This window comes from Dasypus novemcinctus, chromosome 4 (genome assembly GCF_030445035.2).
Source record: "Dasypus novemcinctus isolate mDasNov1 chromosome 4, mDasNov1.1.hap2, whole genome shotgun sequence".
Lineage (NCBI taxonomy): Eukaryota > Metazoa > Chordata > Mammalia > Cingulata > Dasypodidae > Dasypus > Dasypus novemcinctus.
Window position 1 is genome coordinate 79,468,833 of NC_080676.1, and position 17,004 is coordinate 79,485,836.

At 34.2% G+C, this 17,004-nt stretch overlaps 1 protein-coding gene across 21 annotated transcripts in view; it reads right to left on the reverse strand.

The window, feature by feature from the left end:
- STXBP5L (syntaxin binding protein 5L) overlaps positions 1-17,004 on the reverse strand; it is a 441,734-nt gene that overhangs the window by 123,148 nt on the left and 301,582 nt on the right. For all 21 annotated transcript variants that reach the window (XR_011648662.1, XR_011648664.1, XR_011648663.1 and 18 more), the window contains exons 16-18: positions 13,447-13,664; positions 11,303-11,472; positions 5,564-5,689 (exon numbers count right to left, since the gene is read on the reverse strand). Coding sequence is in view for 18 of the 21 variants with exons in the window: in XM_071214767.1 (XP_071070868.1) it covers positions 5,564-5,689; positions 11,303-11,472; positions 13,447-13,664 (514 nt within the window). In the remaining 3 variants the exon portion in view is untranslated. The remainder of the gene's footprint in view (positions 1-5,563; positions 5,690-11,302; positions 11,473-13,446; positions 13,665-17,004) is intronic.

Genomic DNA, 17,004 nt, shown 5'->3' on the forward strand with positions numbered 1-17,004 from the left:
TAAACCATGCTTAGTTTTATTTTAAAAGATAAAATATATGTATATGAGAGGATCCATTTTCTCAAACTTTTGTTAATAGTAACTATTAGCAATATTTTAAAAATTTGAACATCTAATGGGAAAAATTGCTATTCCTTTGTCCTTATACTTTACTTTTCCTTTGTTACTAGTAAGCTTAAGAATGTTTTCATATTGATTGTCCCTTTGTATTTCTTCTGTGAAAAGTCTGTTTAGATACTTGGCTTATTTTTCAATTGGGTATTCTTTTATCAATTTGTTGGAATTTTTAAAAATGTATACTGAATATTCATAGTATATTACTAATAAACACATATTACAAGTCAGTATTTTGTACCTTGACTTGTTTACTTAATATATTTCGACTATTATTTTATGTAAATTCATAAAGAGATGCTGATTTTTAAAATGGCTTCATAATATTTGTGTGTACTCTAATTTATTTAAACAGACTATCACTAGAAGATAATTAGGTTGCTTCCAATCTTCTGCTGCTATAAATGCAAAAAAGAAAAGCACTTAAAAGTCCGTTTGCACTCAAATTGAGTATATTTATGGAATAAATGCTCAGAAATGAAATTATTCAATTTTTTAAAACAAAACAAAAAATTCCTTTTCTTCAAGTATGACATACATAAATATGTACATAAACATACATTTCAATGAATTATCACAGAGTGAAAGTCCCCACATAACTACCACTGGAATAAGAAATAGAAAGTTACCAGCAGTTCCCTCATGCTCTTCCCAATTATGATTTCTCTCTTCTACCTCAAAATATGATAACCCATACTAAAAGTTAGTTTTGCTTCTTTTGAACTTTATATGAATGAATTCACCTGTGTATATTAATAGGTTTCTGGCTTTTTTCCTTATATTATTTCATGTTAATAGAGTTCACTTATTTTCACTGTTGTAGAATTCAATTGAATGAATATACTACAATTTATTTCTTCAGTCTACTCTGATGGACATGTGAATATTTCTAGTTTGGGACTATTATAAATATAAAACTGCCATTGTAAATAATGCTGCTGTCTTTTGGTGCACATGTGCTTGGATTTCTGTTGAGTATATATACCTAGAAATGAAATTGTTGAGTCGAAGGGTATGTATACATGCATATACTAAACTGCAGAACACAAAGTAAAAATACCAATTTATCTTCTTAGCAACAGTTTGTAAGAGTTCCTGCAACATAACATCTTTGCTTGCACTACCATTGCTAATGTGGTTGTACACTTTTTCAAAGGTTTGTTTTTTGTCATTTAGAAATTCTCTTTTGTGATATGCCCATTCAAATTCCTTCTGAATATTTTTATAGAGTTGTTTGTATTGTTACTGATTTATGGGACTTCTTTTAGCCTCTAGATATGAGCCCATTATCCATTACATATGATTCAAATATCTTCTCTGTCCTGCCTTTTCTCTTTTTTAATGATGTCACTTTTCAACATTTTCTTAATGATTTCCTTTATGGTTAGCACTCTTAGAAGCTGTTTAAAAATCTTTCCATACATTACCAAATGTAAAGAAGATATTATCTTACAATATCTTCTAGAATCTTTGTGTATAGTGGGAGGAAAGAGTCAAATTTTAGTTTTCCTTATGATTATCCAATTGACTATACTCTTTATTGCAGAAAAAGCCCTATTTTTTCCCCCATTGCTCTGAGGGGTTAACTCTGCCAAATATGCCTGGATCTACTACTGGTCTCTTTCTTAGGTCTATTTATATCTACTGTGCCAAAAACACCTTGATGAAGAATATAGTTTTGTTTAATAATTTTGCTAGTAGCATAAATCTTCTAATTCTGCTTTTCTTCAACATTGTCTCAGCTAGCTGTCCCTTTGCATTTCTCTATACATTTTAGAACCAGATTTCAATTTCTGGGGAAAAAAATTCTGCTTAAATTTAGATTGGAATTATGGTGAATCTATAGATCAGTATGTGGAGAATTAATATCTTATCCTTTTGTTGAATTTCCCATTCCATGAACATAGCATAGCCTTCCATAGATGTGGGTATTCATTAATTTATCTTAATGCTGTTTTATAGTTTTCTGTGTAGAGGTCTTGAACATCTTTTCTCTAGATATATTCCTAGAACTTTTGTTTTATTTCTACTATAAATGGCATCTTTATTTTTATACAATTTTACTTTCAAATCATTTTTGCAAGTACATAGAAATATAATTAATTTTTATGTTAAATTTGTAACAACCCAATTTCTGAGTGTTTAAATGTTTTATACACACAATCACGATTTTTTCCCTTTTCCTTCTTTTCTGATCCTTATACCTTTGATTCCATTTTCTTTTTGTATTGCCCTGGTTAGGTCCTCTAGCACACTGTGAAGTGAAGTGCTAATAGCAGCCCTCCTTGTCTGGTTTTTATACCAGAGGTAAAGCTTTTGACATTTTATCATAAAATATGATATTTGCTGCAATTTATCAGATTATGGGCCATCCCTTATTTTACTTAGCTAATAGTTTTTTTAAAATCATAAATGTTGTTTAATTTTATCAGGTTCTTTTGTTTTATGCCTCTGCTGACTTAATCATATAATTTTTCTATTTAATTCTGTTTATGTGATGAAGTACATTGATTCATTTCAAATGTTAGAGAAACCTTGCATTCCTGGAGTAACCAAACTTGGTTATGATGTATTATTTTCTTATTGTTAGATCTGTTTATATTTTGGTAAGGATTTTTGCATATATCTTCATACATGAGATGGACTTAGAATTTTCCCTTTTTGTAATGTCCTTTTCAAGTTTGGCATCAAGTTAAATGACATATATGTCATAAAAAAGCATGTTCATTGTATTAGTCAGTCAAAGGGGTGCTGATCCTAATTACTAGAAATTGAGTGGTTTTTATAAAGCGCATTTATTTGGAGTAGGGGCTTACAGATACCAGGTCATAAGGCATAAGTTACTTCCCTCACCGAAGTCTATTTTCATGTGTTGGAGCAAGATGGATGCCGACGGCTGCAAGGGTTCAGCTTCCTGGGTTCCTCCCTTCCAGGGTCTTGTTTCTCTCTGGGTTCAAATGCATTCCATCCCAGGGCTTGCTTCTTCCTGGGCTCAGGGTTCCTCTCTTCCTGGGGCTGGCTTCTCTTTCCTCTGTGAGCTTACTTCCCAGGGCTCCAGCTTAAGGCTTCAGTATCAAATTCCGACATTAAATCTCCAACATCAAAAGTCCTTTAATTCTGTTCTTTGCCATGCCCTAATGATGTGGCCCAATCAAAGCCCTAATCACAACTTAATAAGGCTCAGGAATAGATCAGATTACAAACGTAATCCAAAATCTATTTTGGAATTCATAACCATATCAAACTGCTACAATCATGATTTTCTCTTTATCAATTCTCAGGAAAATTTTGCATGATATTTGTATTATTTATTCCTTAAAATCCTGGTGGAGTTTACTTGAGCAGACTGGGCTGGGAATTTTTTGGCCTATGAAGTTTTCTATTGGGCAGGTGTCCAAGCTGTCTTTCTCATACAACTGTGGATACTTCAGAGGTTCTTTAGTGACTATGACCATAGTCACACACAGGCTCTCTAACTGACCTATTCTAATATCCCATAGCCTCTCAAGCTGTTGATGTACCTTCACAGTCTCTTAATTCTGGAATACCCTTGACTTTGCAGATCAACCTCTTGGGTAGGGAACCCTGGAATGGTTTGAGCTCAGTCACCTTCCATACTTAATACTTGGTTTAAAAGACAATCACATATTCTTGCCATATCAAATACAAGAGCTATAGTCTATTCCACACTGCCTTCTTCACTTCCCTTCTATAGACTGTTACTGTCAGCTTCCCTATCAAAGAATATTCTGGTCAAGAAGCAAACACCCAATATCTATTGTAACGTACACTTCAGGTACACAAGACAGGATTAATTTCCTTATTTTCGGTATTCCCCTCTTCCTGATGGCTTCTAGGAGTTCTTTTGGAGCTCATCAAACTTAGCTTAGGAGCAGAGTAAGAAGTATAGAATAGAGCAAAATATACAAGGAAATGTATTATTTTATTAAAGTTGACTCCAAATTAGTAGGGAAATGATGAAGTATTCAGTAAATGTTTTTGGTACAACACCTGGTCATTGGGAAAGAAATATAATTTAATACCTATTTCATACCTTAAACCTAAATAAATTCCAGATATAGCAAGGATTTAAATATAGAAAAGAAACAATAAACATATTAAGAGATATAATATATTTTTATTTTCTTAGAGTAAGGAATGCCTTTCTAACTATGGCACAATATCTAAAGCCATAAAAGAAGATAATAAAAAAATAGAATTACACAAAACCCTTTAAAAGATATTCAAGGGAAAGAACCACTCTAAACAAAGTCATAAAGCAAATAAAAGTAGTGTAAATACCTGCAAATTACATCAAAGAGAAAAATCTAACTTCCCTAATATGTAAAGAGCTTACAGAAATATATAAGAAAAAGACAAACAACTCTGTATAAATGGACAAAGAATAGAAAAAGAAAGATTACAGCACTTTTACTGGGTTCAGTTTCCCTTAAGGTAAGAGAAATGCCTATTATTATAAAGGCATACTATTTTTACTTAATAAATTGAAAGGGATCCAAACACTTGGTTATACGGTATTGTTAGAATGGTTGTGGGGAACCAGTCATTGTCAAATATTGCTGGTGGGAGTATAATTTGATATGAATGCCATAGAGGGCTACAGTGTAGGAATAGGATTAGTTGGAATTAAATTACCTTTAAAGAGATTAGAACCCAACCTTCAAATATATGATGTATAATTGGATTATATTGGTATGGGTCTTTTATCGTCTCTTAGCCTAGCCTGCCATAGGAAATTCAAGTACTTTCTGAAGGAAAATGGCATTATACAGAACCTCAAGTTATCTCTATACTGTTCTTTATATAATGTTTATATCTCAATCCAAAAACAAAACTAGCATACATAAAGAGACTATATGATCAAAAATTAAGAAATAATAGAAAATAGCTACCAGATACAACTATATTCAACATATTCATAAAAATAAATGACAAAACTGATAATTTAGGATCAGAATAAGAAACTATAAAAAGAAATAAATGGAAGGTGTAGACCTGAAAAATGAAATGACTGAAATTGAACTCCATGGGTGGAGTAGACACAGTTGAAGAGGGAATTAGTGAACTCTAAAAGACAAGTCAGAAGAACATATGCAAAATGAAACACCAGGAGGCTAAGGATAGAAAATACAAAAACAAAAAAGCATGAGACATATAGGATAAAATGACAAGGTCTAGCATAAACTCAATAATATCCTAACAACCTCTTTATATCAAAGAGGGGATGCTAACACCGTTGATATTTTTAAGAAGTCAAATAACCATAGCTTATATTTAAATTAATTCTATTACATCAAGTTCACTAAGAAAAATTCCAGGAAAGGCTTCTTTCCATATTCAGAGTTTAACTTAAGTATTTTAAAAGAAACACCTAAATATATCAAATATATTAAAGAATATAAATTAGAAAGGTCATTTAGTCACTTACATTCCATAGGCTGAGTTTACAGCAAGACTAGTAATCTGTTGGGGAGGTTCACCATCCACCCATACCAATTGAATTACAAGTTCCGCTTGATAACCTGGAGGCATTCGCACTGGTCGGGTCTTAACACTGGAAGAAAGAAAAAATAGTGGTATCACTACTCCTGGAGCATACAGCTTAAATAAACATGCTCAAGCTTATCTTAAGGATACACATAGAATCTTCCTATAGAATATATAACACCAAGTCCTGGGGGCAGCATACAGGTGGACAGTGTCTTCAAGTTTTCCAATATAGTTTTTTTTTTTAATATATATATAGACTTTTTTTTTTAGATTTATTTTTTTTATTTATCCTTATCAGCGGCACCGGGAATCTGTAATCTGTGTTTCTTTTTTTTAAAAGATTTATTTATTTATTTCTCTCTGCCCCCCCCCCCCGCCGTTGCCTGTCCTCTGTGTCTATTTGCTGCATGTTCTTCTTTGTCTGCTTGTGTTGTTGTCAGCGGCACGGGAATCTGTTGTTTCTTTTTGTTGCGTCGTTTTGTTGTGTCAGCTCTCTGTGTGTGCGGCGCCATTCCCGGGCAGGTTGCACTTTTTTCACGCTGGGCGGCTCTCCCTATGGGGTGCACTCCTTGTGCATGGGGCTCCCCCATGCGGGGAACATCCCTGCGTGACATGGCACTCCTTGCGTGCATCAGTACTGTGCATGGGCCAGCTCTACATGGGTCAAGGAGGCCCGGGGTTTGAACCGTGGACCTCCCATGTGGTAGCCGGACGCCCTAAACCACTGGGCCAAGTCCACTTCCCCTGTGTTTCTTTTTGCTGCATCATCTTGTTGTGTCAGTTCTCCTTGTGTGCGGTGCCATTCTTGGGCAGGCTGCACTTTCTTTTGCACTGGGTGGCTCTCCCTATGGGGCGCACTCCTTGCATTTGGGGCTCCCCTATGTGGGGGACACCCCTGCATGGCAGGGCACTCCTTGCACGCATCAGCACTGCACATGGACCAGCTCCACATGGGTCAAGGAGGCCCGGGGTTTGAACTGCCGACCTCCCATGTGGTAGGCGGATGCCCTATCTATTGGGCCAAGTCTGCTTCCCTCCAATATAGATTGAGTTGCTTGTGATTGCTATTATTTAAGTAGCTTTTCAGTCAGTTACGTCCACAATTTCAACTGATCTTCATCACTTCCTTCTCTGAGGATAAAACTGTAGATTCTTTTTCTTTTTAAAAAATTTTTATTTAATTTAATTTAAAAAATAATTATACAAATGTGACATAAAAAATATAGGGGATTCCCATTTGCCCTGCACCCCACACCGCCCACATTTTTCCACATTAAACAACATCCTTCATTAGTGAGGTACATTCATTGCAATTGATGATCACATTTTGGAGCATTGCCCCTAAGTGTGGATTAAAGTTTATATTGTAGTTTACACTCTCTCCCACCCAATTCTGTAGGTTATGGCAAGATTTATAACGGCCTGTATTTGTTGTTATAATGTCATTCAGGACAATTTCCAAGTCCCAAAAATGCCCCTGTATTACACTTTGTTTTTCCCTCTCCCTGCCCTCAGGACCTCCAGCCGCCACTGACTTCACATCCATGATAATTCCTTCCATTGCTAGAATCACAATAAGTCTATAGTAGAATACCAGTAAATTAACTTTAGTCCATAGTTCATTCCCCAATCCTGAGGGTTCTGGGAGGTGATGTCCACTCCATTTCTAATTGAGAGGGGGCTGTGATCCCATAGGGCCAATGGATAGGACTCTTTTGTTTGCAGTTGTAGACTCTCTCGGTTCCTTGGTATGGTAGTTGTCCACCATCATCTCCGTGTTAGTTGTCCTGGGTGAGACCAATGAACTGGAGAGTAGGTTTTACAACACTGTTGAGATTCAGGGCCCAGCTGGCACATAAACAGCCCAAAGATTTAAGTCTCTTGCACATACATTTACCAATTCTAATTCTAATTATAGGTTCAAATAGAAGGGCAGAAGAGCCATGTATAGAGAAACTACAACTGAGTCCAATTCTGTCTCTCTGGGGAACATAAATTCCAAAGAAGGGCCCACTGGCAAGGCATCAAACACCTGAGCTACCTGCCATGATTATAGCATCTGGATGTCTCCAGAGCCCTTAGGAGCCCCACTGTTTGGGGTAGTATCTCTTTGGCAGTCAAAGAGATACTGCTGAGATATGTATAAGTGTAACCTCTAGAATGACCTCCCAACTCACTGTAGGTCTTTTTTTGTTGTTGTTGTTTTTTAAAGATTTATTATTTTTAAAAATTTATTTCTTTCCCCGCCCCAGTTGTCTGCTTTTCTGTGTCCATTTGCTATGTGTTTTTCTGTGTCTGTTTGTATTCTTGTCAGTGGCACTGGGAATCTGTGTCTCTTTTTGTTGCGTCATCCTGCTACATCAGCTCTCTGTGTGTGTGGTGCCACTCCTGGGCAGGCTGCATTTTTTTCACAGGGCAGCTCTCCTTATGGGGTGCACACCTCGCGAGTGGGGCTTCCCTACACGGGGGACACCCGTGTGGCATGGCACTCCTTGCATGCATCAGCACTGCACGTGAGCCAGCTCACCACATGGGTTAGGAGGCCCTGAGTTTGAACCCTGGACCTCCCATGTGGTAGGTGGATGCTCTATCAGTTGAGCCAAATCTGCTTCCCCTGACTCACTTTGAAGTCTCTTAGCCATATAAACTCATTTGCCGTTACTTTTCACCCCTTTTGGTCAAGGTCTTTTCCCAATTGCATCGCTAGCTGGTGGTTGGTAGTAATTGCTCAGTGCCAGGAAGGCTTACCCTGGGAGTCATGTCCCATGCTGGGGGAGGTAATATCTTTATATGCTGAATTTGGCTTAGGGAGAGGCCACATTTGAGCAACAAGGAGGCTCCCAGGAGGCAACTCTTAGACATCCTGTAATACTAGGCTAAGTTTCAATTCAAGAGTAAGCACAGTCATCAATATCAAGGGCCCATCAATGGACCATCCTTCTTCACTAATCATTGCTCCTGTACTCAGAGGATTCTAGCTGTTCCATTAGAGAATATGGCAGAACTCCCCAGGATGGGAATTGGCTATTCCTTCATTTATTGTGTGACTCTTCACCATTACAAGGCCCCATGAACATCTGAACACATTTATATAACTTACACGTATACCCAGGTGAGCTTCCTCCCATGTGTCCCCCATCACTGACACCCCACATTAATGATCCTCCCCTGCCACAGTTGTAACTTGTCTATGATCCAATACTTCTTCAAAAATGAAGCCAATAAAATAGCCAAATACAATTAATAAGAAAATGAAATAATGATAGTTTTAAAAATAAGAAAATACCAAAATATTTTTAAAAATAAAAATAAAAATAATTTGTGTAAAAAACAGAAAAAATATTTTTTAAAAATTTTATGACATTTTGCATTTCATCACTGTAAGATCTGCTGTCCTGTATGTACAGTGACATTTGCTTCCATTTGTTCCCCTGTCTTACTTTTTTCACTGATTATTTTCCTTATATAATTTTATTACATATATGTAAGCTACAAATCATAATAATTTAAAAATTACCATTAAACTACCACCTAGCTTAAACATACTCAAAACTTGAATTCCTGCTCTTTCCTTCCCTACCTACTCTAACTGCAGCCTTCTTTATTCCAGATGATAGCAACTTCCAGTGTTCCAGTTATTCAATTAAAAAGCCTCAAAGTCATCCTTCAGTTATCCTTCTCTTATACCTCACATCCAAAATATTATCAAATGATAGTTATGCCGACATCAAAATATCCCCAGAATCTGATCACTTTTTACTTCTCTACTGCTACCATCCTAGTTATAGTGACCAAATAACAATATAGGAGGCACAATTTAATTTTAATTTCAGATAACCAATAAATAATTCCTTAAAGATAAGTATGTCCCATGTAATATTTGTGGCATAATTAGATGAAAAAAATGTTCATTGCTTACCTGAAATTCAAATTTAACTGGGTACCTGTATTTATTTGCTAGCTATGGCATCCTGTAACATCATCTCTAATTTACCTCAATAGCCTCTTCACTGGTCTTCCAACTTTTACCCTTCTCTTCTATTCCAAAACCCATTTTGAATTCAGCTACCACAGCAATCCATTTAAAATTTAAGTCTGATCCTGTCATTTCTCTGTTCAAAACCCTTCAATGACTCCCCATTTAATTCAGAATAAAAGCCAAGGTCCTTACAATGTCCTACAAGATCCAACATGATCTGGCTTTCCAGAACATCTGACTATCTCCTACAGCTCTCCACCTCTCCTTCCCTGCTCTTTACTTGCTCCCTTTGCTCTAGCTACACTGGCCTTATTACTATTTTTCAAACACACCAGGCACTTCAGAGACTTTGATCTAGCTGGTCCTTCTGCCTGGAATGCTCTTCTACCAGATATTAATTTGGCTAATCTCCTTACCTCCTTCAAGTTTTTGTTTTACTCTCATCTTCTCAATGAGGCCTAAGATGATTACCAATTTTATATACTAGGAAGCACAAAGGTAATAAAATAGTCAAAAACTGCACAAACATATGTATATTGATAAGAATTACAGTATTGTAAAAAATGAACAGTTGATTAGTTGAAACAAGTACTCATTATCTAAGGTATATGGAAGTATAAATGCAGCACAGAAAGGTATTTTAGGGATGAATGTCAACATATAATTGAGCAAAGCATGAGTCAACAGAAATCAATTAAATGAAGCAAAATCAATTAAACGAAAATTAAATATAAGAAATTATACATTATAAAAGGGTTAATGGGGCTAAAATTTTATGATGTTTCCTCCTTGTAGATTTTCTTCCTAATAATGCATGCTTATATTTCTTCTTTTTACTTCATAAGAAAAGTTGTAGGGGAGGGGATGGGAATAGATGACCATTATCAAGGATAGCAACTGCTAACTGGAAACTGATTTTGGCTCCTGAAATCTTATCCCTAAAATTTTTAATAGATGTGAGAAAATTAGCTGTCCAAAATTGTTGAGTAGCAGATTCAGATATTTTCACATGGGGGTCAGAGAAATTCCCCATTTAGGCTCAGTTTTCCCACTGACTAACTCTAGAAACATCAGGTTTGACTGTATAAAGCAATGAGTAGTAATTTAAGGGAATTGCATTCTTTTATACCCTATTACCAAAGAGCATACAAACAATTCAGACAAATATTTCTATGGCTTGAGTAACTTAAGCTTTATTTGATTATGACAAGAAATTTGTTAAGATATTTTGAGAGAACACAGATTATCAAATAGCATTAGTTAAAAAAGAGAAAGAAATAACATGCAATAGCCTATCAATCACGACAGAAATCCTTTTATTCTAACATTGTACTCTCCAAATGTAGTAAGTAAACATGGTTTTCTTTTCGATTCTGAAATTGGCTGAAGATATTCTCTAAACATATTCTGTCAATTTGAAAATACCAACAAGTGACCAAGTTTCTGCCCTGCCAATTTTTTTCCGTTCTATTAAAGTCATGTTTCTTTAAGGTTGCCCTTGGAAGAAAAAATATGAATAAGTAAGTGAAGGATAAAAATATTTTACCCTCTTCATAGACCTTTGAAGAAAAGACCATGATGCCCTTGCTAGATTATAGATCACTTGACAAGAGAGAAAAGTGATTTTATTTGGTACACAGACATAAAATTATATTATTAATATGTAAATTTGTTTAAAAATCAGATAGCATCTCTTACTTGAGGCACGGGATACTGTCCCTTGTTATTCCTTCACTAGCCACAGTGTTAGTGCTCCCGGAAAGACTCCTTGAAGGAAGCTGGGATGAGAGATCTGGAAACGGGGGACTTGTTTCTGGTTCAGGTGTAATAATATCTTCAACATCATACTGAAGCCGTACTTCCAATGACTTAAGAAAACAAAAAAGTAAGTGCTTATTTAATCTAAATCATAATAAATAATCACACTAAAACATCTGATAAATTTTGTAGTAATTATTTAAGTTTTTTTCAGATGAATAAATTCAATATAAAATTGAGAACTATCCCAAACTGAAGTAGTGAATTATATGGCATTGCATAAAACATAAAATATTTCTTTAACTCTTCAGGATTTTAAGAAAAATAGTCCCTGTGAAGATACAGTTTAATATAATAAATATTCTCTGAGATAAAGTATAATAAATTACAATTTGGTATATGAAAAATATAAAATGCATATACCATTTTGAAATTGGTCATGCCTATTTCAATTGAAGAAATTACACTCATGTAAGTGTATATCATGTATGCGTACATATGTGTGTATGCATATATATATATATACACACTTCCTCTGCTAAATGTGTGTGTATATATGTTTATATATTGGAAATCATTATTTGTACAGGCATTATAGTTTAAAAAATACTTTTATTACATTTTGACTTGATTGGTTTAATTCAATACAAATTTATCAAAAGAAAATCTATTTTTTGTTTCTTTAGCTTAGGTCTTATTTCATCAACTTAGTCAGAATTAATGAAAGGCATATGGTAATTCTGTAGGAACAAAAAGGATCCAAAAACATTTTAAAAATAAAAATGGTTTATCTCCTTATGACTGCATTAAATACTTTAAAACAGATTTTATAACAAATATTTACTTTACAATGTCAAAATAAGAATTTTTGAGATTGAAAACAATTGCTTATGGGAAAACAATATTATGGGGTGATGAATAAAGCATATTATAAAATCATTGCCACAATTACTTTAAAACTACAAAAATAACCCTCTCCTGACAATAACAATGACCGATTATTGAGTGTTTAACTATGCTTAGACACTATGCTGAGTATATTTAATTCTTATAAAAATCCTATGAAATTGGTATTATTTCCAAGTTTTTATTTTCCATTTTATTTTAATAGGAAATTTTATATAGGTGTTAAAACTGAATTTTACCCAAGCTCTACTACTGACTAGCTAGTCTGTGACTTTCTCAGAGTCACACAGATATCCAATGGTAAAGCCAGAATTAAATACCAAGGTTTATCTGACTCCAAAGTCTGGACTTTTAGCTAATATACAATAAAAAGTTGATACTTAATATTAGCTGTTAAGATAAAAAAAGTTATACAGAGGCCTATAGTCAAAAATCTTTTATATTTTGGTAAAATGAATTAGGTAGAGAAGGCCAATTATCTATACATACTTTAATTTAGATTTAACTTATCCCATAAGAGGATCATTATTTTGGATAATCAAATAACCTCATTAGTTCAAAATTTAAGATTGGGTAGCAGCCCACTTATTATTTCTACCATAAAAAATGTTACCATATAGAAAATAATTTAAAATAACTTTGTCTAGTTGAGAAATAATCATTATCGGCAATTAGTTGACAAGAAAATACAAATCAGATAGACTGTTAAAAATTTAATAAAGATATAAAGGTATAGAACAAAGCCTGCATTAAACTGACATTTGCGCACCAAGCTGACACAATGCGCTGATCCAATGAGTAGGGAGAAGATGTGGCTCGAGTGGTTGGGTACCTGCCTCCCACATGGGAAGCCCCGGGTTTGGTTCCCAGTGTCTCTTAAAGAAGATGAGCAGACACAATGAGCAGATGCAAAGAGGGAGCCATCTGGAGGCGTGGATTGACATTTGTACATAAAATAAAGTAATAAATGCCCATATAAAACTTATAGGTATAATTCATCTTATTTAATAATATTGAGTTTATATAACAATATGAACTGAATTATACTAGAGTCACATATTAGAGTCACATAATAGAGACTTGATGGCTTAAAACTACACCAAGTACTTGCCAAAATCTATGAGAAAAATTTTCTTTTAATAACTAAAAATGTAAAAGTTCAATTTTAAATGACTTACCACTATTTCTGTTGTAATTTCATGTCTGCTGAATTTATAAATGATGACATATGCAGAGACTCCTGACACACAGAATACTCTGCTCTCTGGACACCAGTAAATCATTTGTATGGCATATGGATCCTCCTCCACAATTTCACATGTTTGTTTCCCTTCTCCTACCTTCTGTTTTTCAAACACTTTTGAAGTTTTTAACTTGTACAGCATCTGCAGAGTTACTATAAAATATTGAAGCATAGTTATTTTCTAAATTGAACTTAATTCTTATATGTTGCAAAAACTTTTTCAATATATTTGTTACACTATAAAGGTAAAATGCAAGTAGAAAAGATAAATTACTTTTTTAACTACTAAGTATTCAATGTCATGCTATTATATCAGTATAGTTTACCTGGAGGGAGAGTAGAGGGAAGAAATGAACAGGCATTGAATTTACACTATGAACCAAGGAAAATGTAAGTACTTTGCATGCCTTGTCTCATGTGATTTTCAAAAATTTCCATGAAGTGGGTATTTTTACTCTCATTTATTGATGAAACATTGGGGTTCAGAAAGTTGACAATGGAAACACTCACCTTAATTCTCTCCTAGGGGAAACCTGTTCAATCCTTTTTCATAAATTTTCCCTTTGATTGCTTGATGATAGGTTAGTGCTATTCCCAGAGGACTGATCCCCTCAACAAATCTTTAGACACTTCTTTGGATGAGAAACATTCGTAATTTACCAGCTGGCAATATTGGGAGTCCAAGGACCTGTACTTATTTTAGAAAGGATCTTTTCTGAGGGGTTCTGTGTTAGGAAAGGATTAGTTAAAATCTCACAAAACTTTAGATTGTGAACTGTTTTCAGGATTATTTATTTGGGGGGATGTTTTTCCATTTGGGAACCTGCTCATGACTCCCCTATTAAAAAGTTTTGATTTGACAAAGGATCCCTGAGAAAGCTTTAAACAATTAGGGAGTTCTAGAGCTGGGATAGTGCCTATTTAATAAGGTCAGATTTTACTGAGAAATGTTTTTGTCATTTTAGGCTGTTATTTTTTTAATGATAAATAAACTGAGTAAATCTTTCTAAACTGGATTATTGGCCATACATTAAATAAAATACCAGAATCAAACAAAATATTAGCTAAAATCTATGATAATTATTGTCTTCAGTAATTTTAACAATGAATGTGGAATTTTAAATAACTTCTCATTGTCATTCATTCATGGTCCCTAGAATTTAAACAAAATTCTTAGGGCATTTCTGGGGCTAAAACTGCTTTAATATGTAAGATGTGTTATCGTTAGTCCAATGCTTAAATATAGCAGTTATTCCCTGGTGGTTAGCTATCCATTGGCCCATGAAGACTTTCTGTATTATCCATGATATTTGCTAGAGGACTGATTCTTTATCATTAGTAGTTTTTGTGCCTACACACAAATTAAACATTTGGTAATAGCATAGCAAAATATTTTCTCAAATGTGGAGACTGACCTCAAAGTATATTCTTATAAATATCAGGGGAAAATTTGTCTAAGGTTCCTTTATGTTTTATCATCAGATATTAGGTCAACTCAATTCAACAAACATTAATTGACCATTAAAAGTGAGCACTGCAACTGAAGAAAATACATTATTTCTTCAAGGCCAAGCCAGAGAATATTCCTGCCAAAGTGCATAATTTGAATCTAATTATGAGAAACATCAGACTAACCCAAATTAAAAGGCATTCTATAAAATAAGTGACCTGAACTAAAAAATATCAATGTCATTAAATAAAGACTCAGGAATTGTTCCAGATTAAAGAAAACTCAAGAGACTGACAAGTAAACAAATGATCCTGGATTTTCTTTTATTATAAAGATATTATTGAAACAATTGATGAAAGTGAACAAAATCTGCTTAATAGATAAAATTTTATATTAATGTTAATCTCCTGATTTTGATAACTGTACTTGGGTTATGTAAAATAATGTCCTAATGTGCACAAAACACACACTTAAGTATTTAGGGATATGCAATGTTAGAGGAGCATCATGTCTGAAACTTACTCTCAAATGGTACAAGAAAAGCTTATATATTTGAATCTACATATGTATAAATAGAGAGGGGGAGAAAGGGATTAAAGGAAAGAGAGGGAGAGAGAACAAATGTAATAATATGTTAACATTTGGGTTAACATCTTATTAAAGGATATACAGGACTTCCAAGTAATATTTTCTAAAGTTTTCTGTAAACCTGAAATTATGTCAAACTAAAGTATTTAAACGGGCAAGGCATTGTATTGGTGTTGTGGCCTAGTTTTTGGGGTCAGATGGGCTATCAACTCCATGATTATGTTACATTATATGACTAAAATAAAAGTATTTCACAAATGTATTTAAGATCCCTATTTAACTCTAATTGTCAAAACAGACATTATCCTTAATGGGCTTGACCTATTAAGAGAAGCCCTTTAAAGGAGGGATTAGATGTTAGAGAGATATTCTCTGGCTTGGCCTTGAAGAAACAAGCCACCAGGAGTTTTAAAGCTTCAAGAAAATGAATTATATCAACAACCATGTGAGCTTGGAAAAGATTCTGAGCCTCAGATGAAACTGTGGTCCTGATGGACACTTTGACTACAGCCTTGTGAGACTCTGAGTAAAGGATCCACTCAGTTATAGCTGGACTTCTGACCCACAGAAACTGTGAGATAGTATATGGGTGTTGTTTTAATCTGCTAAATTTTGGTAATTTGTTATTCAGAAATAGATAACTAAGACATAAAACATAAACTCAATTATTCAAATTCAATATAACATCACTTCCTGCATCAATGATATAGAAAACAAAATTAGCAAACTGAGTAATATTTCTTCAATGATATCCATTACATTGGAGATATAACCTTATATTTGATTACTGTAAAAACAGTAAAAACAGTAAACATACTGAAAACCTTTGCAATTTGTGTTGTGAATGTGATAAAATATTTTTTTATTTTAAAAACCTAACTTCTAAAATATTCCTCACGCATTATAATAATTAGAGTGTTAAAATGTCCTGTCACATTTTAGAAGCTAAAGAGTTTGAGGTAGTGGGAAAGGAGCATTGGCAATTCTGCAGTTAATTTTGTTCCAGGAACAAACTCAAATAAAATCAGAAATGAATCATCAAAAGAAAATCTGTTGTCCTTTGGAATTTCTCTCTGAGCACTTGTTCTTTACTGTGTGAGATAAGAAATGGGTCTCAAATTCATGGCTTTACATCTTTTCATCTTTTTTCTCACTGATGTTCTGATTGGTTCCTGAGGGCCTTTAGCTGTGGACTAAGGGTATTTCCCTCTGCTTTTCTGTTTATTATAGTCTTCCTTAGAAACTTTCATCTCCTAAGACTTCAAATTTCACTTTTATGCCGCTTCTTTATTAGTTTCCATTCCTGACTCTTTTCCTTACCTGCTGAACACGTTCACTTGGATTTCCTGGTATCACCATAAAACTCAAACTTCCAAAGCACTCCTGAATTCCTTACTTCCAAAAGAATTATATACATATTCCAGGTTACTCACTCTCCAAAACTAAGAGTCATTG